Source organism: Oikopleura dioica, chromosome PAR (genome assembly GCF_907165135.1).
Source record: "Oikopleura dioica chromosome PAR, OKI2018_I68_1.0, whole genome shotgun sequence".
Lineage (NCBI taxonomy): Eukaryota > Metazoa > Chordata > Appendicularia > Copelata > Oikopleuridae > Oikopleura > Oikopleura dioica.
The window spans coordinates 13,626,618-13,649,601 of NC_137293.1; the positions used below are offsets into that span (position 1 = coordinate 13,626,618).

General features: G+C 42.5%; 10 protein-coding genes across 12 annotated transcripts; all 10 read right to left on the reverse strand.

The window, feature by feature from the left end:
• Positions 1-932: 932 nt before the first annotated feature.
• On the reverse strand, positions 933-1,806 carry LOC145702560 (peptidyl-prolyl cis-trans isomerase slr1251-like). Its single transcript, XM_081779796.1, has 4 exons — positions 1,600-1,806; positions 1,490-1,555; positions 1,189-1,392; positions 933-1,147 (listed from the first exon to the last, which is right to left on the reverse strand). The coding sequence occupies exons 1-4, from the start codon at positions 1,804-1,806 to the stop codon at positions 962-964; spliced, it is 663 nt and encodes a 220-aa protein (XP_081635922.1). The 3' UTR covers positions 933-961.
• Positions 1,807-1,828: 22 nt separating this feature from the next.
• LOC145702528 (kanadaptin-like) lies at positions 1,829-6,262 on the reverse strand. 2 transcript variants are annotated; one of them, XM_081779760.1, is made up of 12 exons: positions 6,019-6,262; positions 5,134-5,974; positions 4,851-5,033; positions 4,536-4,799; positions 4,202-4,488; positions 3,831-4,067; positions 3,515-3,784; positions 3,247-3,469; positions 2,820-3,206; positions 2,407-2,608; positions 2,202-2,329; positions 1,829-2,123 (listed from the first exon to the last, which is right to left on the reverse strand). In XM_081779760.1, exons 2-12 carry the CDS (start codon positions 5,273-5,275, stop codon positions 2,074-2,076), a joined length of 2,373 nt encoding a protein of 790 aa, XP_081635886.1. In that variant the 5' UTR covers positions 5,276-5,974; positions 6,019-6,262; the 3' UTR covers positions 1,829-2,073. The 2 variants fall into 2 exon arrangements, with proteins under 2 accessions (XP_081635886.1, XP_081635887.1); XM_081779761.1 differs by having other exon boundaries at positions 4,202-4,483; positions 4,531-4,799.
• Positions 6,263-7,262: 1,000 nt separating this feature from the next.
• Positions 7,263-9,910, reverse strand: LOC145702529 (jmjC domain-containing histone demethylation protein 1-like). The gene is made up of 8 exons (XM_081779762.1): positions 9,817-9,910; positions 9,544-9,771; positions 9,397-9,502; positions 8,766-9,348; positions 8,615-8,723; positions 8,020-8,574; positions 7,650-7,980; positions 7,263-7,607 (listed from the first exon to the last, which is right to left on the reverse strand). The coding sequence occupies exons 1-8, from the start codon at positions 9,907-9,909 to the stop codon at positions 7,429-7,431; spliced, it is 2,184 nt and encodes a 727-aa protein (XP_081635888.1). The 5' UTR covers position 9,910; the 3' UTR covers positions 7,263-7,428.
• Positions 9,911-9,956: 46 nt separating this feature from the next.
• Positions 9,957-11,442, reverse strand: LOC145702541 (uncharacterized). Its single transcript, XM_081779774.1, has 5 exons — positions 11,375-11,442; positions 10,987-11,314; positions 10,519-10,925; positions 10,270-10,475; positions 9,957-10,213 (listed from the first exon to the last, which is right to left on the reverse strand). Exons 1-5 carry the CDS (start codon positions 11,433-11,435, stop codon positions 9,980-9,982), a joined length of 1,236 nt encoding a protein of 411 aa, XP_081635900.1. The 5' UTR covers positions 11,436-11,442; the 3' UTR covers positions 9,957-9,979.
• A 51-nt stretch (positions 11,443-11,493) lies between these two features.
• LOC145702538 (SH3 domain-binding protein 5-like) lies at positions 11,494-13,568 on the reverse strand. 2 transcript variants are annotated; one of them, XM_081779772.1, is made up of 8 exons: positions 13,423-13,568; positions 13,284-13,378; positions 13,100-13,240; positions 12,852-13,055; positions 12,571-12,810; positions 12,271-12,528; positions 11,974-12,151; positions 11,494-11,903 (listed from the first exon to the last, which is right to left on the reverse strand). In XM_081779772.1, exons 1-8 carry the CDS (start codon positions 13,481-13,483, stop codon positions 11,782-11,784), a joined length of 1,299 nt encoding a protein of 432 aa, XP_081635898.1. In that variant the 5' UTR covers positions 13,484-13,568; the 3' UTR covers positions 11,494-11,781. The 2 variants fall into 2 exon arrangements, with proteins under 2 accessions (XP_081635898.1, XP_081635897.1); XM_081779771.1 differs by having other exon boundaries at positions 11,957-12,151.
• A 37-nt stretch (positions 13,569-13,605) lies between these two features.
• Positions 13,606-14,749, reverse strand: LOC145702563 (cilia- and flagella-associated protein 418-like). Its single transcript, XM_081779800.1, has 5 exons — positions 14,655-14,749; positions 14,402-14,493; positions 14,099-14,250; positions 13,883-14,035; positions 13,606-13,842 (listed from the first exon to the last, which is right to left on the reverse strand). The coding sequence occupies exons 1-5, from the start codon at positions 14,725-14,727 to the stop codon at positions 13,749-13,751; spliced, it is 564 nt and encodes a 187-aa protein (XP_081635926.1). The 5' UTR covers positions 14,728-14,749; the 3' UTR covers positions 13,606-13,748.
• Positions 14,750-14,764: 15 nt separating this feature from the next.
• On the reverse strand, positions 14,765-15,362 carry LOC145702577 (mediator of RNA polymerase II transcription subunit 21-like). Its single transcript, XM_081779812.1, has one exon. It carries the CDS (start codon positions 15,322-15,324, stop codon positions 14,812-14,814), a length of 513 nt encoding a protein of 170 aa, XP_081635938.1. The 5' UTR covers positions 15,325-15,362; the 3' UTR covers positions 14,765-14,811.
• Positions 15,363-15,553: 191 nt separating this feature from the next.
• LOC145702533 (uncharacterized) lies at positions 15,554-18,294 on the reverse strand. Its single transcript, XM_081779765.1, has 4 exons — positions 18,022-18,294; positions 17,034-17,972; positions 15,805-16,916; positions 15,554-15,764 (listed from the first exon to the last, which is right to left on the reverse strand). The coding sequence occupies exons 1-3, from the start codon at positions 18,251-18,253 to the stop codon at positions 16,510-16,512; spliced, it is 1,578 nt and encodes a 525-aa protein (XP_081635891.1). The 5' UTR covers positions 18,254-18,294; the 3' UTR covers positions 15,554-15,764; positions 15,805-16,509.
• A 3-nt stretch (positions 18,295-18,297) lies between these two features.
• On the reverse strand, positions 18,298-19,441 carry LOC145702553 (uncharacterized). The gene is made up of 4 exons (XM_081779787.1): positions 19,286-19,441; positions 19,052-19,243; positions 18,656-19,009; positions 18,298-18,615 (listed from the first exon to the last, which is right to left on the reverse strand). The coding sequence occupies exons 1-4, from the start codon at positions 19,418-19,420 to the stop codon at positions 18,514-18,516; spliced, it is 783 nt and encodes a 260-aa protein (XP_081635913.1). The 5' UTR covers positions 19,421-19,441; the 3' UTR covers positions 18,298-18,513.
• Positions 19,442-19,448: 7 nt separating this feature from the next.
• On the reverse strand, positions 19,449-22,982 carry LOC145702526 (SWI/SNF complex subunit SMARCC2-like). The gene is given in 12 exon segments (XM_081779758.1): positions 19,449-19,687; positions 19,729-19,852; positions 19,897-19,995; positions 20,039-20,298; positions 20,340-20,635; positions 20,687-20,825; positions 20,870-21,182; positions 21,228-21,394; positions 21,397-21,552; positions 21,596-21,745; positions 21,789-22,773; positions 22,813-22,982. Coding segments are annotated over 12 exon segments (2,889 nt in total). The 5' UTR covers positions 22,966-22,982; the 3' UTR covers positions 19,449-19,640.
• Between the last annotated feature and the right edge of the window lie 2 nt (positions 22,983-22,984).

Genomic DNA, 22,984 nt, shown 5'->3' on the forward strand with positions numbered 1-22,984 from the left:
TGATCTCGGCGCTCGAAATTTGCGTAGTCTTATCACAAGCTGGCGTGTTCCTGGGAGATGGGCGTGCGCACGCCCTCTTTACCGAATTCTCCGCATACCACGGAAGTATATAATCAGCAGGAATACTAACTCAGGCAGCAACAAAATATCCAACAAGCTATTTACGAACATGGCATACATGTATCCTTGCGCAGCCAACATGCAAACCGGTCAATTTTGCAACACCGTTGAGCCCTCCTACATGGCGGAGCTCTTCAACCAAACTCAAAGCATGATCCATTACGGTCATGGAAATATGGTCATGCCAAACATGCCGCCCAACGAAAATGTCAAACCCGACTTTCCGGTAATGAAGATGGAACCCGTCAGTCCTACTTCAAGCAAACCAGCGAGCCCGATTTCCAGCCAACCCGCCAGTCCGCAGAAGCCAACAAAGCAGCAAAAGCGACCTGGTCCGGCTCCGGCGATACCAGATGATCGAATCAGCTCCATTGAACTCATGAAGCGAAATCAACGAAGAGAACGAAATCGGTCAGCTGCCGCCCGTTGCCGCCAAAAGCGTGCAGTCCGAATCGAGCAGCTTGAAACCGAAGTTATTCGACTTAATCAAGAAAAACAACGATGCTTTGATGAGAATCAAGCTTTGTTGGCACAGATAGCATACTTAAAAGAGCAGCTCAACAATGTCTCCGGTTCCCCAACTTTTCCAGACAACCATTTTCCAACCACGCCGACATCTGTTTCCAATCCGTCTACAGCCCCTTCTTCCACTGAAAACTTCTTCAATAACTTTGACTTTCCTCTTTACCAGAACCAGACGAATCGACAATTTCGATCATATTCTTCATAAACGTCCTTTTATCCTGTCAAAAACTGTGTAGCCCTAATAAAAAGTAATCAAGCAAAATCCGCTTCAGAACTTTTTCTTGACGTTTGAATAAATAATTTATTGAGGATAAAATTAGGCAGGTTCACGTTTTTTAAGAAGCTCATCAATATTAAGAGGCTTGATTTCACCACAATCAACAATTTTAATGGCAGCAGGATATAGAGTTCCTGGCATTCTAGACATGTCCATTTGATCCAACAGTTTATCTCCTGTTTGGCACTCTCCGAAAACAACGAATCGCCCGCTTAGTTCGTCGAGCTAGAATTGCTTATGGTGAGAAATTTTTCCCGAGCATGCACCTTATTCAAAGTGATAAAGAACATCGATCCATTTGTATTCGGCTCTCCTCTATTCGCCATTACGAGTAAACCCCGCTTGTCAACGGGTATTTCTAAATTTTCATCGTCGAAGTCTCCACCATAGATAGAAAACGGCTCATGATCTCCTGACACGTCACCGCAAAGAATCAACTTTTGGAAATCGACATCTTCGACTTTGGTTCCCAATAGGATGATTAATAAATATCATTAGCTTTTCCGGTTGCAAAAGGCCATAAAGTCCGACAATTAATATATAATTGTCTGGCAATTAATCACATGTCTTATATGAATGTCCGGCTTCTCCGGTACACAGTTGTCGGAAGTTTTCCGCAGTTCTTGGCACCACCTGATAAACATCTATTGATGTCTCGTAAGAGATATAATAGTTACCTTATCGTAGAGGTACATATTGATTCTTTGAGGAACATGATTTCCTATTTGGAAGTCAATAAAAACGCGTTTTGACGAAAGTTGGCCTATATTTTGCGAAATAGACATTTTCGTGTGCTTCAACGGAGTAGCAGCAACTACTGAAGGGCCCATTTGCTGGCCTGATTTTTTAACCGCGTTTCCCATTATCCGCCAGTCTGTAACCATAATAAAAATGACACTTGTGGAATAAGATATTTTTCAAACACATTATTAGTTGTTTCACAGGCCTTGAACGATGCAATCGGTCTGACAGTGGCTCAATTCCTTGCAGATCTCAAGAAATTGTTGAAAAGTTCGGAAGAGGGTTCGAGGATCGAAAAACAGTGAATGTGTTGTGAGTCAACCTGTGGCAGATAGAAGTGGTCAACGGAACGGCTTAACTACCGGCGTAGATGAGTCCTTCAAAGAGCCCACAACTTGTTGAAAATCCTCTCAGTAACCCAATTTCTTGTTCAAAGCCGTCGAGCCATCCCCAGATTGATCTGAAAAGAAATACAGTCTTTCTAGTGTATATATTCAATAAAACCAAAGAGCAGACACTTTCATGTCTAAAGTCTTACTTTCAGGAGGAACCCAAGTGGAGACCATTTCGTCGTCGTCATAGTTGACGTCAAATTGTCTGCTTGACTGGCTAATCTTCTTCTCGTTCTTCTTCCGCTTAGCATCTAGTTCGATGGAATCTTTATCGCCTTTTGACAGATAAAACTTTGAAGCAAAAATAATTGCGATTGAAGATTTGTTAATGACGATTTATTTTTATCCTCCCCTGATACAGCGTACTCAGCGTTGAACTGAGTTTTTGTGATACCACTGAGGGTACCAACAATTTTTCGCTTTTGATTGTTTTTTGGAACTTCTTGGACATTTGTGGCAGTGCTGTTTATTTGGCTAGTTTGTTTCGGTTTCTCAGAATCAACGTCAAAGAGTTTAATTGATTTTCGTGTGTCGTTTTCTTTTTCTGTCTTATCTACGAATAGTTCAAAGTTCATGTTCGTTCTTGCTGTATACTAAAAAATAGAACCCCTGTCGCAAAATTGATGCTCAAGGCAGGATCTGATTTGAATGTTTAATGTATTTCATCCAGCATAAGCTGGGTTCAGATAATGGAAAATATTTTCTTTTCGGAAAAATTGTGAACGGTTATCACATGGAAAGCTTCTATAAAATTCCATATTCACCTGCTTTAGAGATGTCTTCTTCATCAGAATCATTCTCGACTACATCAGTTTTTGCTATATTGATTTCCATCTTATTAATTGTGTCTGCAGCTGGTATTTTTTTCTTGGTCATCATAGAACCCGCAGATGTGACTCGACCTTTCATCAGAGAAGGCACTTTCCGAGATCCGGTATGTGTTGAAGTCGGTTTGAGAATATCGGGAAGAGCTGCTGGAGCGGCCGCAGTAGCCAACTTCTTCCAATGAGCCAGGTCCTTTGACAACTCTGCTTTTCTGCGATGCATTTTTGATCGGGTCATGCTATCGAGCGCTCCCCCAGATTTGACTGTTTTCATAAATGCTTCGAGAGGATCATCTGATGACTTAAACTGCTCCCTTTGTTTCCTATCTAAATAAGCTCATTTTCCACTCGCCCAATTTAAAGCTACCTCTCTCAATTTTTCGGATAAGTGAGTCGTACTCAGCTTGAGTTTTATTTAGATTTTCCATTATTTCGTCGTACGAGATCGCTTTCTCCTTTTTCTGTTTTCCAGTCGTCGCCAACTTACGCTTCTTACGTTTATTTTCTAGGTCGCCGGTTCGATCGTAGAAGTTGTCTTCGTCGGAATCGTAGAAATCGTTTTGCTCCAGTTTGTCTCGTTTACTTCTAGCCTTAAAAATGAAGTTTTGCTTATTATCTATAGAATTATCTCATGCCTTAGCGTTCTGGTCAAAAATTCCATTTCTATCCAGCATCTTACAGGCTTCAAGAGCACAGTGTGTCTTCGCGCCCAATTTTCCCTCTCCTTCCGCTTCGACTGTGATTCCAGATGCGCCGTCACCTATCGGAAGTTCTAGCTTGCAAATCCATTTTCCTTTGGGAGTTTGTTGAAAGTCCCATGGTGGTTCCATCATATCCGACGTAAAGAAGTGATTGATAGCTTTGAGTGGGTCTTTGTTGTAGAACGCATTTGGATTCAATTCAGTCTAAATTATTCCGGTAATAAGCGGGATGAATTATTAATTAATTTACCTTCAGAAATGATGGTGTCTTTCCATCACCTCCGATCGGCGCATTTACATCTTCTGAATCATCATCGTCCCAGGCGTCCTCAGTGAAACCCCAGTTCACTCCCTCTTCCTCCTTGGCCTTTCCTTTCGCCTTTTCTTCTTCGTCATCAGAATCATCCTCGCCAAGCATTTGCTTTTCAAGCTTGCGTTGTTTCTTTTTGAACTGTTCACGCAATTCGAACCCTGATTCTTTGGATTCCTATGTTCGGAGATCTTTATTCGCACACCTCTCAATTCATGCAAAATTTCTATACCAGAACTAACTAGACGGAAAGTGGTTGGAAACTTGTACGCTGTCTAGACACTGATGATTTAAATTTGATGATCCCTTGCCTCAAGTTGGTCATCATCTGGCCCGACCATAATGTACTTCCGGGTTGAGTTTCCAATTTCCAAGACGGACCCGACAGTGCATCGAACATACTGATGTGGACGCAGCTTCATTTTGTTAAGCTTCACACCATTGCTACTGCCGTAGTCGAGTAGTTTCCACGTCTTGTCTTGAGCATGCCATTGAAGAATACAGTGATACCTTGAGACCGATGGATGTTCAAGTCGCAGATCGCACGTTTCCCATTTTCCAAGGACATGACAGCTCTTCCCGCTGAGCTGATACTTTCCTAAGAGATGAAATTACATTTTATATTAAAATTACTACTGACTTTACCGATAATTTTGCCATTTTTGAGAACTTCTAGCTTGTAAGATTCTTCTTCGCATATGCTAGTCCAAACAGGCTCTCTGTAGGAAAAGCTTGGGGCCGTTTTACTGGAGGAGATCTTCTTTGGTGGCACTGGATCTGCTTTGTTGGGGGAACTTTGAGGAAGTGATGGGGCTTTAAATCCTGAAGATTCCTGAACAGCAGGCTGGGGATAAGCTTTGCATACTTCCTCATTCGGTTGTTCTTCACTATCATTCGCGAGTGTGGCATCTGTGAATAGATAAAGATTATTCTTCACTGAATGTGTATTGCTACACTCACCTTTCTTCTCTGAATCCGATGATTTATTTTCTTCACTTGTTTCCTCTGCATCTGGAATAACAACTTCTCGCTGAGCAAGAACAGCAAGTACGTCTGCTGACGGCATCGCCGGGCCTTTTCTCACGGCATCAGCTGGAATATCAGAGGTCTCGGCCGGCTCTCCATTCGACTTGCGTCGGATCTCTAATCACTGGCTTGATTTCCACCTTTGATAATTTGGAATTAAAACTTCCTCGTGTGATATAAAATTCCTAAGATTCGACGTAAAAATATATAGCCTTTCCTAGTCCACCCTTTCTTCCGTTATCCGACCCTTCCAGCTTTCCGACAAAAGCATCTGACGTAAAATCAACTTCTGTTCTTTCTTGCTCTTCATCATCTTCCTCCTTTTTCGGCTTGCGTCTTTTACGGTCCAGCTTTATCATGCTAAATGCAAACAGATCGAAAATGTCATCTTTCGAGCCTCTTTAATCTTTCCTCACAAGAAGTTGTATGTCTCTGTAAGCGAGTAAAGTTAAGGAAAGTGGTCGAGCAGTAAGAGCAAGTAAAGTCCTTTGTATGGTTTCTTTGCCAGTGGCGATTCATAGCATCTTGTGTTCGAAAAAGTAATGAGCAGTAATCGCATTTTATGCTTTTCGTGTCAAAGTGTGTAAGTAGATGCTGGCTAATCATTTTTTCTGAAGTAGTAGAGCGATAAGGACAGTATGGACAGGATAGAAGACGGTTTTCATGCACCCGATAGTGTAATTCCAGTCCGTAGGCATCCTTGCATTGGTAAGAACAGCTCTTGTACTTGCACGAACGCTTTGGGTCGACTGTGGGTGCTCTATTTCCCGTCCCGTGGAAGCGCGAGTAATGTGACTTGAGCGACTTTTGGGAATATGCAACGAATTCGCAATCTTCTTTTCCGCAAGCCATATTTTTATAAAAGTGTTTGTCAATCATATGCGGCACGAGACCATCCTTCGCCATCGCTGTTGTATACTTGCAGTAAGCTTCGCTACAGTGAATAAGTCGATTTTCTTTTATTTCCCAGTGAAAATGGTCGCGATTGACATAGAAGAATTCAAGATGCTCTTTTGGAAGACCGAACCTTGTTGCCATTAGTGTGAACTCAGCAGGTACTAGCAAAACTATCAACAAAATTCGTAGTGAGAATAAAAGCTACCTTTCTTTTTCTTAGGTAGAGTAGATGCTTTCTTATTGTTCTTTTTTATAGGCTCAATGTCGATTTTCTTCTTTTCTGGGGGCTTCTGTATAGCAAAACTCAACTTCACTTTGTTTGACGATGAGGTCTTGTTGTTGTTTGATTCTTGTTTGTTAGTTTCTTTCAGAAAGATCTTCAGAGTCTTCTCTCTTCTCGTTCTTTTGAAATATTTTTCCAAGAACTTAATGATTCTTCTTTTTCTTGACATTCTAAAATGGCAGAAAATAAAAACTTGAGTACGCAAACTTCATCAATCTTTTCTCGCAGGTTCGAACATGTTTTTGGTAACTGGCAATGCTTGTTAACGAAACCAAGCAATGGCAGCAAGTAAAATCGTTTGAATGACTGAACCTTGTATGCTTACTCAGCTCAGCATTTGACGAAAAGGGATAAGAACAGACTTCGCAGACAAAAGGTTTGATGTTGAAATGAGACATGAGATGTATGGTCATGCGAGTATCTTTCGCGGTTTTTACATTGCAGAACTCGCAGATCATAAGTCGGTTCTCGTGAATCCGATGATGCAATTCAAGAGCACTCGTAGTCGGAGAGATGTAAGGACAGCTCGAGAACTTACAACGATGGAGCTGATCAACACTCGCTGCTCGCTTTCCTATTCCATGAAACTTAACCGTGTGGTAACGGAGTGTCTTTTCGGAGTATGCAACGTATTCACAGTCTTTTTTGCCACAAGGAAAATCACCAAATCCATGCGAGTCAATCATATGCTGGACAAGTGCTTTTGGCTTGACTTTTGTTGTAAATTTACAGTGCAGATTGTTCCCTGTACAGTGAAGTTTCTGATCTCCCTTAATTTCCCAGTGAAAGCTTTGCCGGTGTTCGTAAAAAAATTCAAGATGCTCTTTTGGAAGTCCAAATTTTGTTGCCATTACTTCGAAATCTGCTGGAACTATGGAGAGTTTACGACGAGAATCTCTATACTGACTACCTTCAAGTTTCTTCTCTTTTGATATCTTGTCTTTTTTCTTTGGTGCTTCAATATCGATTCTCTTTCTATCTGGTGGTTTTTGTATTGCAAAACTCAACTTTATCATATTCGACGAGGAGTTGTCTTTTTTGTCTGACTCTAGCTCTTCAAGAAATACCTTCAGCGTCTCCTTTCTATTTGTTTTTGCGAAATACTTTTTCAAAAACTTGTTGATTCTTTTATTTCTTGACATTCTAGTAGTAATTCATGACAAAGATTTTCTTGGTAGAAAGAATATTTACGGAAAATATCGGAAAAGGCAAGTCAGCTTTGAAATACGAGAGAAAAAGTTCATGTTTGGGGCAGTTTTCGAAGGGAGCAGTAAAACATAAAAAGAACTAAGAAGGAGAATAAAGAAATCAGAAAAAGAATCTAATCAGGCGCTATCTTCGCGCAACTTCGGGTTGATAAGTGACATGTTGATCCCACTTTTCCCGCGCAGAAGCATCCATTTTATGGCGGAATTCGTCGTATTCTGCGGCTGGAAGATTTCGAGTTTCCGAAATTTCTATTGATTTTGTTCCTTTTGCGAGGAATTCGCGTAGAACTGGCAGAACATCCGCTACTTTGATGTTAAATTTTCTATAGGTAGTCCAAGCATTACCTTGTAAGCCACTGCAGTTTGAAAGATTCAGACATTCATCCAAGGGAATTTGCGACGCCTCAGACACCAATTTGCTCAGACCATCAGCTGTCAGACGCACACAAGCCATAAGTGACAGCGAGCGAAGATCGGGAAGTTTTGAAAGATGAAACATTGCATCATCGGATATATCAGCCCCGTCTAGTATGAGCTCCTGCAATTTCATCAGTCGAGAATGGGAGGGAGAAGGCGTGCCCATTCTGATATTCCCTGTCGGGCAACTCGTCATTTCTTCGATCGCCGCATCTGTAACAACGCTCCAGGACAAATCAAGGCATCGTAGAGGTGGTGCCTGACGATTGATTAGAATAAGATTCTAATTTCACTATACCTGGCCCGTGTTGATTGCTGAAATCGCGCTCCAGGATGCGCCGCGGAGGATCAGCTTGCGCAACATCGGGCTTCTGGACAGAAGAAAAGCTGTCTGGCGATACGTACAGGAAGTTGGCAAGGAGACAGATTCTGGAGCTCTACGCATTAACCATTTTAGGCTCGATGGGGTCAAAGAGTCAAGATGACTTAGATCTACATGACGCCATAATGTTCTTGCCGTCACAAATCGATGGAACGCCTTACAAGTTTGGGCGACTTTAGCACGATCTCTTGTACAAAGTGTCGAGAAAACTTTTCCCCAGATTTCTTCGGGGAAATTGTGGCAGATTTTATTTGCAGTCGAGGCCTTCTTCTCTCCGTTAATTTTTAGATGCGTTGGCTTGAGTTTTTGTGCTTCTGACGGGAGAATGACCATTACGCTTGGTAGGACTTTCGGTTTCGGAATCTCGATTTTCAGAACCTTCGCTGGCGGCTCTTCGTGAGTGTAGTGGATGATCGTAGGCATCAAAATATTCTTTGGAAGGACATCCGCTATGTGTTCGGAAAGAATTTTCTAAAAGCGAATGCACCAATTACAAAAATGTTTTTTTTACCTTGATGCAAGCCAAAATTTTGTGCGAATCAATGCTAGCCGGGCAATACTTGGTTGACGTTGACATAATCGATAGCCGTTTATAGAGTTTTTTCAAACCCTTGATTTCTCTTAGATGATTTTTAGGGATGAATACGGACTGTGCTACTTACAGTGGTGCTAATTTATGAGAACTGGTTACGACTTGACTGTATGCGTGCATAACATACCACATGAGAGGCCAAAAGTGTGGAAACTTCTCTCGATTGGGAACTTTTAGTTTTTCTTCCATTTCAACGACGCGCACTTGCATCTTCATTGACAATCCGTGGAGAAAATTTCCGCCGAAATTGATGCAATCCACAGGTGTAAAAACCGCATGAATCCAACCAGATGGAATAAAAAGTGTTTCGCCAGCTTGGACTCGTATTCTTTGACATTCATCAACCTTGTCGCCAAAAAATACTTGGTCTTGAGCGCCGCTCAACGTCCACTTTTCGAAAAGCTCAAGATTCTTCTTCGTCGGAGGGATGAACCAGAAAATCTTCTCACCGCGGTGAACGTGGTACCAAACGCTTGTCCCCCCGAAGTCTACGTGGAAGTCCGTGTAAGAATTGGCGGGAGAAACAAGACAGTATTTTTGGACTTTTGGCCAAGCAAGATCTAATTCGCCGTCTGGAACTGGTCGTTTGCTAACGGGCCAACAAAGTGTTACATGATCGATGGCGTTAACGATCGAAGGTCTGCTCACATAATCTAAAGATGTGTATTTTAATAAAATTCTAATTAATTCCATTCGACTACCTGACAAGGCGGTGTCGCCGAATTCGAGAGATAATAAATTCAAAATTCTTCTTTTCGTCCTCCTCTCAAAATACCGTACAAACCGCGAAAAGGTCATCTGCAGACCCTGAAAAACATTTGGAATTCTGATTTATCGCATGGGCAAACCTGTTGATTACGACAGTCAATTAGATCAACGACGCGTTTTCCACCGATGAGTCGTTCAACATCACGTACGGTAAAATTTTTGGGAGGTAATGTCATCCCAAGTCCATCTGGTTTTCTAAACATCATTGGCCATTCGAAACCAGTCTCAGCAAGATATGCGTATGTTAATTTTTCTCCTGACGGAAAATCTCTCACGAATTTTGGCTTTGTATATTTTTCAGACAGCAACTAGAGTCGAGCGTCGATTGATAATATCGCAATGAAGAGCCTTACCTGCATTTCTATGTCGAAAGATGTTGCTGGTGCTACTTCTTCATCATCGGAAGCGACCATATCTTCTGGATCAGAACTTTCAAGATCTGACATATTCTCTAAACAAATCACATTGATTTATAGGCGTGGCATTGTTTGTTGAAGAAGAAATAATTAATTTATTCTATTTGAGAGTGACAGTGACAATATATCCGTATTTCCCGGCGATTTCTTCTTGCTGGACCTTGGCTTCATACTTCGATGTCTGAGACCACTTGAACCATCGTTCAACACGTGTCTCTGGAGGTTCTTCTGTCAGCTGTAAGACCTTTCCCGATGGCCCCAATACACGCACCATTTCATCCATCGCTTGGAAAGAATCGGATTCTTCAAGTCGCATAAAGGCATCCATTGTTCCCTGAGAACGAATGAATTACAATCGTTGAAATCATGGAGGAGTCAAAATACACCCACCTTGTCAATAATATAATCGATAGAGTTGTCTGCACAGGTTAAAGATCTACAATCATCTTTACAGATGACTAGTGAATTTCCATTTTTGACGAGAAGAGATTCAGAATCGCCAGTCTTTTTCGAATAGTTTTCAAGGAGAGTCTCAACTGATTTTGCCTGAAATCGGCAAGCTTCCTCAGAAAAATCGATCGCCCAACCATCAAGGTCTAAAGTCAACTTATAAAATCCGAGTAAAATTTTGAGTCTTACTTTTCATCATAAAAATAATGCGAAGCATCAAAGTGCTTGTGCCTACCCCCAAGTCAAGGATGGATACGCGGTGATCTCTGTCAGTATCTGCGATTGATGTGTGTCTCTTGATGAAATCGAGAGCTTGGTTTTGATTCAGAAACCAATCTTGCTTCTGCTTCCGGTGGTATCCATCCCAAAAATCTTCCTTTGCCAATGGAATGCTCTCAAGATCGGCAGAATAGCTGTCAGATATTTGTGGATTGGGCGGTGGGTATTTCAAGTTGGCGATTTTCAATGCTCCAGATTGTTTTCTACTGAGAACATCTGGAATATCAATCTCATAATATTCTGGGTCCAGTGGGTCAAACTTTAGATCCGGAAAAAGTATAGAAAGCTCGTTATGCGCACTATCCAAAGCGTCTGACCTCCACTGGGCTTTAACTGTTCTTCCGAAGAGTTTTATAAGAAATAGTTAGAGCCCGTTACCCATGGAAAGAGTTTCTCGTGTCAGAAATCCCGTAATCATGCCGAAGAGTATCCGGATTTAGATATTTAGTTTTTGTGACCTTCGTTGGGCCGATTAACTGGCGCCAGTTTGCTATAACATTCTCGCCTTGCAAAGCAAGAGCAATCACTGGTCCAGATCGAACATAAGCTTGGAGTCGCGGATAAAAGAACTTTCCCTCGTGTTCGGCATAAAATCTGGCAGCCTGGGAGGAGGATATCTCAGTTTTTTTGGCCGCTAATATGTTGAACTTTTCATCCGCATCTAATTTTTCTAATATTTTTTGAACTGATTTCGGTGAAGCCGTAACTGTCAGAAGGGATTATTTTTTATATTCAAATCAATTATTCATATGCAATGGTCCCCTCCCTGAAGGTTTTAAAATTGCCAAAGTGACTTCCTGCGCCCGGACTATCCTCGAAAAGAACATTCTAGTACACAATGAACTCAGTATTACAAGCTTCTTACTTAGTAATACTTTTGAAATGTTGAAGTTGAAAATTTATTGAGATATATTTTTTAAAAAAATGTTGAAACAATGAAGAGCTGATCGGAACAGGCGGCAAAAGTCTTAATTTCATTGAATTGGCGATTTTCACAGCATCTATTCGTCATCAAAGAATTCCAGTCAATTTTCATCCTGGACATGTAAACAAAAAATAAAATATATTAGGCGCAGCATCATGTGTAATTTTCAAATTAGACATTGGAGGCAAGAAAAAATATAAATTAAAGTTTTGGAGGAAATAAAGTTGGTTTGAATTTTTGGAGGAGCTTTAGAATTTTTGCTGTTTTTGAAGAGCTTTGACATCAAGTGAAACGAGTTGAGTTGGTGTTGTGCTTTTATTGGTGCTGGGAGACTGCGTCGACGGACTTTCTTTGACACACTTTTGGACTTCTTTAAATAGGGTGTCGAGAAGTTGTCACAAAGAAAAATACTCAATAAGTGACTTGTACAAAACCCTTGCCTGAGGACCGCCTAACAGTTGGTCTCCTTTCATTGGCAAAATTTTCAACGGGGTCCCGCTGTACTCTGCTCCTGGAAGAACTATCAGCGTGACTATCGTCAGAGGAAGAATTTGACGGTGATGTTTGCACATTCCTTGAAATTTGTGGAACTCGTGCTAGCTCCCGCACAGCGAGAGGCTAAAAATTGATGGAAAATTATCTTGAGTAGGTAATATTAGAACTGGATTGATAGGAAAGAACGAAAATTTATTTTAGTTAACTAATTTCTACAGCTGAAATGTGACGATAAAACTTACCATAGACGAGTTTCTCTGATGCGTTCTGCGGCCACTACCGTGTCTAGATCCACCCGATCCAGATCCAGGGGTCCACATTCCAGAGTCGACACTGAGCCTATCGTTCTGGTCAGCGTCAGATGGATCCGACATATTGTCAATATGCTCTACAGAGTCAGCACGCCTAAGATCAGAAAGAACAGATCTGCAAGAAGAGGTATCTGACTGGTTGTTTCCAGTTCCAGCGGCGTTAGGGACTGTTAGATGATCTGATTTACCCTTATCAAAGAGTGACGCTCTGTAAGATATTCTTGAACTTACGGAAAGGTTTGATTCTAGACTCTGCAACTTCCGATGCAAATGAATCTGCTCAGATATTGTCTCAAGAGTACGCAGAGCTGCTTGGTAGTCACTTTTCGAGATGTGTAGTTTTTGTTCGATTTCATTCACAGTGTTTCGTTTATCCTCCATTTCGGCCATTTTAATCACCTTCAGCTCAAAGTACGGTTTTGAAGAAATTATTGATCGCTTTTGGGATTTTTGAAGACTTCGCATTGTTCTCTGCAATAAAGTTTGATTCTTTACAATCAAGGAGGACTCACCTCGATCTCTTGCAGCTTTTGAATCTTTTGGGTGTGTAATTTTGCAGCTTCTTGTCGTTCTTTTTCTGCGATATTCACCTTTTCTGTGGCTTGGTTAAGCATTTCCGCCCATGCTAGCTTGTCTTGAGCATCCGCACCGACGGTACTTTCAAGGGAGGCCTCAGCAACGGCAACCATTTCTCTGGCAGCATTATGTCTTGAAGCCTAGATAGAATTATTCAACAAATGATATTTATGAAAGAAATTACAGCATGTTCAAATTTTTCGGTAGCTAGTTGAACTGCGTGTTGTGCTTCTTTGAATTTATTTCTTGACTCGTAGTAAGGCCTCGATTTCTTGACGCAAGAGCCGAGTGTTTTCTCCAGCGCTCGTAAATCATGTGATATTTTCTATTGAAACATAACTGAGTTGGAGCTTTTGTTTTACTCTTACGTGAAGGTATGTTCGGTACTCAGTTCTAGCTTTCGTTAAAGCAGTTTCCAAGACGTTTATGTCTGTTCCAGCGTTGTTCAGTCGCTCCAGTTCCTCTGTATGTACTTCATTAGCTTTGATCCTAATTACAACTGCTTACCTTGAACTCTGGGGTCTGTATCACCCTCACCATTTTCAAAAGAGCTTTCTTCACCTGACATTTAGAATCTCCGCGCTCTCGACTATTTCAAGCGTTTTCATCAGCCCTGCGTCCGATCCATCATCTGAATTAATTCGCCTTTAGGCCACTGAGTGTGCCAATGACATTTACTTTTAACAGACACACAGCTTGTTTTTCTATAAAAGGAGGACACGTAGTTTTCTTAGAAAAATAAAATACAGAAAGTAAGAAAATAAGAATCACCGTAAACAAAAGAAGATTCGTAGAAAGCGAAGAAGAAAAATCGATGGCGCGATGGGTGATTTTTAATGCGACCGGCATGACCAAGATAGGTTGACCGAGTCCAGCTTTGTCCGCTTTGATACGCTAATCGATGCACATTGGCAGCAAAAAGCAGCGCTTAATTTATCTCTCTGTCGATTCTCTATGCGTTTCCTACCTTGACGGGTCGTCTATAAGATTGGCTCTGAGTTTGTCTTTTAGGGGATGATTATTTCTTAAAAAAAGATAATCAGTCTCACTTTTCCACCGGCAGCCGCGAAATCCCACAACATCGAAATCGCATGAGAAACAACGCAGCTTATCACAGCTCCTGAAAGTGGCAGTTAATCTACAATAAGACGAATGGACTTGACTTTTCTCTATTGTTGTTTACCTGACTTGTGAGGGCTTTGTTAGCCCCTCTTCGTCCACTGCCGAGAGATAAACAAAAGGGGAGCATTTTTTGGAAATATTTGAAGCCTCTTTTTGCTTCTGCACGGATCTACTTGGCGAAAGATCTTTCCAATTGCTATCATCGTCAGAAAACTAATAATAAATCAGTGGATTCATTTAACACGTTGTTTCCAGACGCACTTTCTGGTCTAACCTTTTATGAGTTTGCAACTTTTATGACCGGCTCAGAATGCTTTGTATCTAGATAAGCCCCGACCCTCTATTATCCGATAGCGTAACATACCTCTTTCAAGAAATCATCGATGCTCTTTGCGGCGCTGGATTTAGCAGCGGGTGCTTTTTGTACTGGCGCTTTCCATTGTTTCGGAGTTTTAGCTGTTTGAGGAATTGATACAAAATAAAAATCATCGAGGCGTATCAAATACCTAGCTAGTAGCTGGTGCCAATTCGATTTGTGAGCTTCGCCGCACTCATAAATCACCCAATTCGACTGATTTTGGCTCATTTAGACTTATTTTAAATCTGTTTCCTCCTCCCTTTTGAACCTCCCACATCTTCGAGTATCCGATCAAGCTCGTCAAGGTCAACTAGCGAGTCATTATCCGACATTTTCGCGACTCTAGAATAATAAAACGATCACAAAAACTCGAAATTGTTTTCCACATGTGGCAGTTGAGAGTTGTGCAAAATGATCTAATTAAAAGGAACTTCGTATTTCATTTCATTCTTGATCGCTTCCTCTTTTTTCAGTTTGTACTGGGTGATGTTCTTTACTGTCAGCCTCCGAGCATCCAATTGAGTGTCAGCAATATCGTCCAGTGCTGCCTGAATCTTATCATGGATTCGTTCTCCCTTTTCCACGAAAGATCTTAGTCGCTCTGCCTCCGCCTGATTTTCAGTCTGTATCTTTTGGAGTGTGGCTGCTTGTAGGCTGGATGTGGATTCCTCGGACGGAAGGGAATCAATTAAAGTATCAATATTCTTGAAGCTACGGGTAATCAGATTGCTGAAAAGCTCAATGTTTCGACGTGATTCTGCCCTCTGTGCCTCAACTTCCGCTGCGTCTGGGCGAGGAGTGGTAGTGCGAGTCTCAGCGTCATCAAATGAGCTAGGCGGGGCAGTCTCATGTAGAACACCAATCGAGTTGCACATGTGAATAGCGAGATCATTTACGAAGTCCTGCAGCTGACTCAAACGGTCCGACATATCTTCCACCGATTTCTTAATTCAACAACCTTCAGCAATGACATTCCCTGCAATAGTCCTCCATCAAAATCAACTTACTCTTATTTACACCGCATCAGATTATCTTGGCAAACACAAATGACAAACATTCGTTATGAAATTAAGAGACGCTCATTATTTTTTCAAGTTTATTTTTTTAATCGGAGAGTTCGGCCTTCGATAATGCAAACAAGAGAGAACACTGAGTACGTCCGAAGGCGAATAAATAATTTAATTCAACATATTTTCATTGGGGGATGTTTTGCAGAAATCTATGAATAAATAGAGCGGGCAAGTTTACTCGTCGTCCTCATCCTCGTCGTCTTCGGCCTCGGCGGCTGCGAGCTCGGCCTGTTTCTTGAGGATTTCGGGGAGGATGTGGGGAAGCATGCGGCCCTGGTTGAAGTTGTTGACAAATTGGTCTAAAACAAGTTTCTTGGAATGTCGGAATATTTAGTGCACCTTCAACCCATGGGCAGTAAACCCATTCGATGCCGGCTGCGACGACAGCGATGAATGCAAAGTAGGTTGGGTAGGCCTTCTTGTAAAACGACCTCGAGATGAACTGGAGAGCAGGTCTGGGGAGGATGTAGACCATTCTAAAATTTAAAAACATTGGGAGCCTACGAATTTTTAATTTAATTAATGTTGAAGAAATTCTGGACAAGGGAAATAAGGGAGAAATATTAATCGCCGCACGAAAACTCTTCTGCTTCAATTTTAGCAGATTTTTTGGCAACTTGCTGGGCGAGAATGGAAGCTAAACTCGAGCTACTAGGACAACAGTAATCGTGGTTTTCTGTGAGATGATCGCGGCGGCCGTCATCCAAATCTTTCTCGATCTGACTTCGGTAATCGGGCTCTTCACATCCGGACTCCCCAATTTCTAAGATTTGAGTACGCCTCAAATCTTCAAAAGCATCAGATGTGCTAGATTTCTGTGATTCCGTCGTATTTTCAGATCCGTGAAGCGAAAAGGATTCTGTTGAAGGGATTATTATGTCAGACGGACGTGGCGTATTTTCGCGCCAGTAGTCTGGAAATAGAGCTTCTTTCCGTGTTTGCCGACTTGGTGAGGGTTATCTTCATGGAAAATTATAGTTTATACGTGAGGGCCATCTACAGCATAATGAAGGAGCGTTGGAAAGCGTCAACCAACGTATTTACTCAGAAAAAGATAAACCCATTCCTATTTTGATTTACAGTTTTCGGAAGAATATTTTTCAATTCAGAAATGACATTTTTCGCTCCAAGCTTCTCCAAAGGATCATCATCTGCAATCATCCTATTGAGAGTTCTACTTTCGTCTTCGTTATCGTCATGCACGACAGTTTCCTCAAATATAATATCATCAACAACGTCAATCTGGTCGAGTTGTTCCGCCTCTGCGTTCAATAGGAATGACGTCTGGCTGTCGGACGAAGTTGTCGGCTTTACTGCATCATCCTGAGAAGTTACATCATGCTCTTTTTGTGCTGACACGGAAAGCAGTAGGGCAAAAGCTTCGGTGACTCCAGTCGCATGTCGAGACAGATTTTCCATGCTTGCAATTTCCATATCTTGGCATGTCTCTGGTAGAGAAGGATAAAAAAATCTGTTTAACGAAAATTTTTATACTACTTTCTTTACTGATAAACTGTGGAAACGATTAACAAAAACTTAATGATATAACAAATAGATTTTTATCCTATCTTGATACGCCTCGCGTGCGAGAAGTTGTGCATGAATAGCAAGACTTCTTAGAACGGCGAGTCTATCGTTGTGTACTGGATTACTTGTAGCATCCTCATTTTCTGGGCGTGGCTCAAGATCCAATCGTCTTATTCGATCAGTCTGTTGCTCAAGCAGTCTTATCTCATCTTGAATGGAAACACTCCTGAAGAAGAGGCTATCTTTTAGCAATTGGGATGCACTTTTCCGTATGCAAACGGAGCGTCGTTCGTGATATTCTATTATAAGCATTTCGAGCTCGGAGTCGATTGACGTCAAATTTAAAGGTGTTTCCGGATCCAATCGTTCACACACAAATGTCAAGCAAGACTTAACATACGATTTCATCAGATGGACGTCTCTTGGACAGCGGTGATTGTTCTCTTGGCTAGACGTCGGAGATTTTACAGTAGTAAAACCCTTGTTTAGCACTTGCATATCTCTGATAAAGCGTAGACTTCTCTGAAGTGCTCTGTCCATAAGATCAAATGTCTCCTTCATGTCTTCAACCTGTTTTAAATTTTCTTTCACGTTGTCGTGGAAAGACCAGTAGATGAGATAGTATCGCAACCAACTGAAAAGGAATAGCAAACCACCAACAGCGAGACAAAAATGAATGACATTGATCCAAATTGGAAAAGAATGTGCGTTCTTGATGATAAGGGCGAGGTAAACTGCAAAAATATGACCTGCGTATTTCGGAAAAGGAGAACGAGTTATTTCTTTTGTTGATAAGACGTGCGCACGGTCTAATTCGTTATTCAGACCTTCAAGGGCATCGTCGAGTTGGAAGTCAGCTAACTGCTGCTGAAGGAATGTACGTGAGTCGTATTCGAGTTTTGATGCTTTGATCAGATGATTGTCTTGTAGTCCTTGAAGATACTCTGCAGCTCCACGTCTCATCTTTGAGCAAAGATTTTCTTATAAATGGTTATGATCAAAAGAAAAGGAACAATAAATTGAACATACTTGCAAACATGATTGGGCTAAGATCCTGCTCGATTTGAGAGAGGTCTTCCTTGATTGCAGCGCTAGTTTGCTCAGGGGATTCTGCTTGCACATTATGGAGCTGTTGCGCTAGACTGAGTTCCTCTGTTCCTGCTGCAGGGTGGAATTCAAGGTCGAGATTGGCGAGATACCTATCTAGCGGGGAGCCGGGTTCGTCGTAGTCAACCTCGACCCCAGTTCCATCCGATCTCATGTCAAATGCCAGTCTAAACGAAATGCCATTACACACTGAGTTAATTTTTCTTAATTTTTATTTGAACTATTTTGAAAACTTGCGCGACAGTAGATTCAGTATAAACAAATGAATTCTATCCCCACGCAGGTAGATTTCGATCGGTCGAGGGAAATGTCAATAAATAAGGGTGGTGTGGAGTGGTGGAGAACTTGAGCACATGTTTTATGTTACACACTGAATCAGTTCATCGACTGAAGTAACTTCCTTGAATACTTCATTTAGAGCTTGGGGACGAGGTCAAGGAGAGCGCCAAGCTTAGAGTAGTTGAACTTCTCGCCCATGGCGTTGTTCTTGGCAACAAGGGCATCGACTTCAGCGCCCTAGATTGCGTTGACACTTGGTACTCTATCTTAATCTTACCTCAGCGCCGAGGAGCTCAGCGAGGTAGGCTCGGTCCTCCTGGAGGAGAGGAACCTGCTGGTGGGGAGCGATGGAGGTGAAGTAGTAGATGGCGGCCAAGAGAGCTGCACCACCGAGCTGTGGGTTAGCAGCAACACCGGCAGCGGAGATACCGAAGAAGCCAGCGGCGAGAATGGTCTTGATGACACCGCTCGATTCGAAGTCACCTTCGGTTCGTCCCTTCTGGGCGAATCCAGGGACAAGGGACATGATGGACTCGGAGACAGGGTAAGTGTGGTACTTGACCTTCTGGTGGTGGTGGTTCTCGTCCTTGAAGATGACGAGCTGGAAGAAGGTGAAGAAGGCAACGAAGATCTACGAATATTTTAGTTTGCTCAAAAAACGAGCTCGGATTACCATTGCCCATCCGGATCCAGAGAGGAGGAAGTTGTGGTTCATTCCTGGGCCACCAACGGTCTGGGAACCGAAGAGGGAGGCGGGGTGCATACCAGGTCGAGAGTACTTGAAGAGGAAAGCCTTCCAGTATCTTCGGACAGCCATGAAAGTGTATGGGAAGTCGACGGGTCGTCCTCGGAGCCAACCAGCAACCTGGATGAAATTTTAGGGAATGATCGTTTTGGGAGCACTTACTTCGCCGAGCTTGAGGTCTCGGAAAGCCCGAGTGTCGGAGGGTCCAACAACAGACTGACCGGGCTTGACTCCATATCCAAGATAACCGAGTCGGTTGCCGTGGTTGTAGGCAAGGCGAGCAGTGGTGAACCTCATCCTAAAAATAACAGGCTTGAGTCCACAATTTGTTGAACGTTTTAGGTGTGTAGCATTGTCGAGCAGGAATAAACAAGAATGGTGGCTCATGTGTATGTGGCAGTAGAAATAGAATTTACATTTCGAGCGCAAAATATAAGAAGTTGGTTAGTTTTTCGTTCGAAATCGAATTTTCCTAGAAGATAGAGAGTAAAGATCAATGAAGGAACGAATGAGACGTCTAAGACATTGGTTCAGGTGCGGTTGAGTTTTCCACTGGTCCGTTGCCTAAATATAGTTTCAGCTTCTGCCGTTCCGCCGGAACAAACCTTGAGCAGGCTGCGGGACTGATTGACCTTGTGGTGGAAACTGCTGAGGAAAACCCTGAACAGGGGGTCCTTGAGCAGGGCCACGAGCCATATTCGATGCCTGTTGTACTTGTCCAGATGCTCCCTGAATAGATTATAGTTATAAATATTTGTGACTAGATGTCTTACAGTTTCCGCGTTAGGCGCTCGCTGGGCTGCTTCGCGTTGACGAGTAGCTTCTTGAATTTTTATTTGCTCCATGTGGAATTGCTGGCGCTCTGCGATAAGCTACAAAATTATTTAATCGCTTGATAAAGAATCAGATGAGTACCTGTCGTCGTTGATTTTCAATAGTGTCTCGTTGCTTATCGAGCATGTTTTCAAGCTCGTCAAGCTGTTTCATCTTGAGCTCCATTTTCTTGACTTGGAAATCAACAAGGACCGCAACTAGAGATCTGATTTTTCTTTCTTCTTGTGTTGCAAGATGTTTTGCTTTTACAGCGGCTGAAGAAAGAGCAACTGCAGCTGCCTTTTTTAGCTCTTCATCGGTCATGTCTGTTTTTTCTTTTTTGGCCGGAGAAGGACCTTCGCCTGAAACTTCAATTTATTCGTGAAAACATTATTTTATTTACCATTCTCTTTTGGAGATGATGCCGCGTCGGTATCCATTTTCTCTTCCATGCTCTCAGCGTCACGCTTAACTCCAGCGATGCCAGCTTCATCCAGACCGTGTTCAGGGTCACATTCGCCTGTAGTTTCCTTGTGTTTCATCACAGCGTCTTTGTGTGCTTCTTCTATTGCGGTGGGAACTGCGAATTGTTGCTTGCTGAACTCATTAAGAGCGGCCTTTGCCGCAGCAGCAGCAACTTGAGGATCAACCGCAGATGCGAGGAAAGCAACGGTCGTCATAACCGGATTTCCAGCTTGGCTAGACAGAGGATTAACTTATGTTAACGCTCAAGCTTAATGATTCCCGCACCTAAATGGAAGGGGCATAAAGTCATAATTTCCATCGTTTCCGGATAGTTTCTTTCCATCAAGATAGGGGTCCTCGATCGGCAATTTGAGGAAATTCATTATACACTCGTCTTGCGTTCGACTACCCACATGTTCAGCAACTTTTAAGTTGTTTTAGTCACTGTTTCAGAATTTCATTAAGTACCTTTATTCCAGTCATCTCTGAACATCTCCAAACCCTCTAGCAACGAAAGAGTTTCTTGCTCGGTCCATGGTTTTGACGCGTTCTTGTCCTGTTTTTTCTTGTTCTTCTCGGCATAGATATCAGCCTTTAGCCCGAAGTTTTCAACTTCTTGCTTGGGCTCGACCTCTCCTTCGGCAGTGTCGCATACTTCTTTCGACGCTTTTTTGAATTTAGGAGCTTCAACTGGCTGCACTCCAGATGGCGTATCGGCCAGAACGTGAAAGTGGGAAGTTGGTGGAGGGCCGAGCTGAGCGGGTCGTGATTCGGCGTCGATCTTTAAGAAAAAGCGTAAGAAAAATACTCTTTGAAGAAAGGTCACCTGATAATTAACAAGACCCCATTGTTCTAGAAAAGCATGGACGCGCATAATTGCACAAACATCACCGGCCAAATTCCTTCTACAGGCAGTCGCACTCAAGTATTCCATCGGATTCAAGCGATAAGTGTCGATCATAAAATTTCTGTAGGCCAGGTAGACTTCGGGGTTTTCGATTTGTTCTTCGAATTGAAGAACTCCGGAAGAGCGCGTTTTTCAATGGCGTGGATTGCATTGTAGTCGAACCAGGCAGAGTATGATGGGATAATAATGTGGTGCGTTTGCTCCGTCACCTGGTCGGCGTCCGCGACTATATCCGATGGCATATCTGAAAATAAGTCAGTGAGTTTAAAAGGTCTCGTAAGTTGTACCGTAGTCTTGGCAGTCAAGGTCAAATAAAGTCACATTTCGAAGGTTTCTGTTGGTTGACGGTGGAATGTTTGCGCTCGGTTGAGAGGCAAGCGGGATATTGGGAATCTCGACGAGCTCTACTCGTGGGGATGGGTCTGGATTTTCCATACCTAATGAATGAATATATCAAACGAACCTGAGAGTGGAAATTACCCTTTGTAAGATCTTCTTCGATCATCGGCTTATTTCTACTCCTCCTTGATTTCTTTTGGCCACCAGGCGAGGTGAGATCCGCGTCCTTACGTTTTAAACTTGGATCCCCGGAGTCCAACGGCTTGAATGCTTTGAAAACAGGGTGTTTTGCTGGCCCTATGTGCTCCATATTCGAGGCATTGAGCTGGTAGTCCCACTCGTTCATCCACTCGTTGAATAAATAGCTGTTCTCGATCCAGTGATGACTCAACTTCCATTTAGTGTTTGGCTCTTGGGCAGTGTTTTCAAAGCGATCAGTGGTCGGCACAAGCTCTGCATCGACCCACGTCTGATAGCTCGGCGGGGAAAACCACCAATGGACAAGCACTCGATCATCCCACGTTTTAAGTGGCGTACAGTGCTCTCTACTTGGCTTGCGAAATTGCGAGTGTTGATAAATCAGATGCGTGGCATCTTCTCTCGACTCGGAAATCGTTGCGCCGTTCATCTCTGCGATTGATTTCAACGTTTCGCGATGCTCAGATTCGATCTTTTCAGAGAAATAAATTATCTTTTTCATCTTGTGTCTCAGTGATTTGCGAAGACGTTTGAAAAGAAGAAGGCCTGTTTTGACGCTTTCCGAATTGTAGATGTTGAAATCCTTGAGTTCGATGTCGTGTTCATCGCAGAAAGCCTTCGTGACTTTGATAATCGATGCGAAAGTTGACTTTTCGCGGAAATCGTAAAAGTAGCTCGTTGGAATCATCATTCCAGCGCTTCGATCGCGGCAGCCGCGTCCAAAATTTCGTTCTTGGAATCGCAAAAGCTCCACTGCAACATCAGCAAAAATCAGGGCACTTTCAGAAGCAAATAAAGGTGATTCCGATTTCAACGATCTGAGAAGTAGACCAAGTTTGGCTTGGACTGCTGCGGAGTACCAGTAAGTTATTGAGATCGAGTCTTTGTCACGCCAAGCGCTTGTTCGCCCTCGTTCTCCATCATTTGTCTTATTTCATTGTTAATACTTTTTTCAATTCATTTTTACCTCTTTGATGAAAACATCAATCTCGTCCGGTCTGTCTTTCATATCTTCCCACATGTTCCTCGCCGCATTTTGCATTTCAGTCGTACTGCTGAAAACAAACGCATTCGCCTGTCCGAAAGCCAGTAGGAAATCATCGAAACTCCTACCGGCCATGCTCTGAAGAGTTCAGTTT

Excerpts from the sequence above, each read along its gene's own strand:
- LOC145702560 (XM_081779796.1), bottom strand. The coding sequence starts at position 1,806 with ATGGTTACAGACTGGCGGATAATGGGAAACGCGGTTAAAAAATCAGGC. Across the intron at positions 1,393-1,489 it reads AAGCCGGACATTCATATAAG|GGAACCAAAGTCGAAGATGT; the intron begins ACATGTGATTAA and ends ATCATCCTATTG. Across the intron at positions 1,148-1,188 it reads TCTTTATCACTTTGAATAAG|CTCGACGAACTAAGCGGGCG; the intron begins GTGCATGCTCGG and ends AAGCAATTCTAG.
- LOC145702538 (XM_081779771.1), bottom strand. The coding sequence starts at position 13,483 with ATGTCAGGTGAAGAAAGCTCTTTTGAAAATGGTGAGGGTGATACAGAC. Across the intron at positions 13,241-13,283 it reads AGTACCGAACATACCTTCAC|AAAATATCACATGATTTACG; the intron begins GTAAGAGTAAAA and ends ATGTTTCAATAG. Across the intron at positions 12,811-12,851 it reads AAAAGCTGCAAGAGATCGAG|AGAACAATGCGAAGTCTTCA; the intron begins GTGAGTCCTCCT and ends ACTTTATTGCAG.
- LOC145702541 (XM_081779774.1), bottom strand. The coding sequence starts at position 11,435 with ATGTTCTTTTCGAGGATAGTCCGGGCGCAGGAAGTCACTTTGGCAATT. Across the intron at positions 11,315-11,374 it reads GGCAATTTTAAAACCTTCAG|TTACGGCTTCACCGAAATCA; the intron begins GGAGGGGACCAT and ends CCCTTCTGACAG. Across the intron at positions 10,476-10,518 it reads CATTATTTTTATGATGAAAA|ACCTTGATGGTTGGGCGATC; the intron begins GTAAGACTCAAA and ends AGTTGACTTTAG.
- LOC145702577 (XM_081779812.1), bottom strand. The coding sequence starts at position 15,324 with ATGTCGGACCGTTTGAGTCAGCTGCAGGACTTCGTAAATGATCTCGCT.
- LOC145702529 (XM_081779762.1), bottom strand. The coding sequence starts at position 9,909 with ATGTCAGATCTTGAAAGTTCTGATCCAGAAGATATGGTCGCTTCCGAT. Across the intron at positions 8,575-8,614 it reads AAATTTTGGCTTGCATCAAG|AAAATTCTTTCCGAACACAT; the intron begins GTAAAAAAAACA and ends ATTCGCTTTTAG. Across the intron at positions 7,981-8,019 it reads CAGCAATCAACACGGGCCAG|GCACCACCTCTACGATGCCT; the intron begins GTATAGTGAAAT and ends ATCAATCGTCAG.
- LOC145702553 (XM_081779787.1), bottom strand. The coding sequence starts at position 19,420 with ATGAGGTTCACCACTGCTCGCCTTGCCTACAACCACGGCAACCGACTC. Across the intron at positions 19,010-19,051 it reads CTGGATCCGGATGGGCAATG|ATCTTCGTTGCCTTCTTCAC; the intron begins GTAATCCGAGCT and ends AAATATTCGTAG. Across the intron at positions 18,616-18,655 it reads CTGAGCTCCTCGGCGCTGAG|GGCGCTGAAGTCGATGCCCT; the intron begins GTAAGATTAAGA and ends AACGCAATCTAG.
- LOC145702528 (XM_081779760.1), bottom strand. The coding sequence starts at position 5,275 with ATGATAAAGCTGGACCGTAAAAGACGCAAGCCGAAAAAGGAGGAAGAT. Across the intron at positions 4,489-4,535 it reads CAAAAATGGCAAAATTATCG|GAAAGTATCAGCTCAGCGGG; the intron begins GTAAAGTCAGTA and ends TTCATCTCTTAG. Across the intron at positions 2,609-2,819 it reads AGAAGACATCTCTAAAGCAG|ATAAGACAGAAAAAGAAAAC; the intron begins GTGAATATGGAA and ends AACTATTCGTAG.
- LOC145702533 (XM_081779765.1), bottom strand. The coding sequence starts at position 18,253 with ATGAGATCGGATGGAACTGGGGTCGAGGTTGACTACGACGAACCCGGC. Across the intron at positions 17,973-18,021 it reads TAGCCCAATCATGTTTGCAA|AAAATCTTTGCTCAAAGATG; the intron begins GTATGTTCAATT and ends ACCATTTATAAG. Across the intron at positions 16,917-17,033 it reads CGCACGCGAGGCGTATCAAG|CAGAGACATGCCAAGATATG; the intron begins ATAGGATAAAAA and ends ATCCTTCTCTAC.
- LOC145702563 (XM_081779800.1), bottom strand. The coding sequence starts at position 14,727 with ATGTCGGATAATGACTCGCTAGTTGACCTTGACGAGCTTGATCGGATA. Across the intron at positions 14,494-14,654 it reads AGATGTGGGAGGTTCAAAAG|CTAAAACTCCGAAACAATGG; the intron begins GGAGGAGGAAAC and ends TTCCTCAAACAG. Across the intron at positions 13,843-13,882 it reads CTTATAGACGACCCGTCAAG|CGCTGCTTTTTGCTGCCAAT; the intron begins GTAGGAAACGCA and ends AGATAAATTAAG.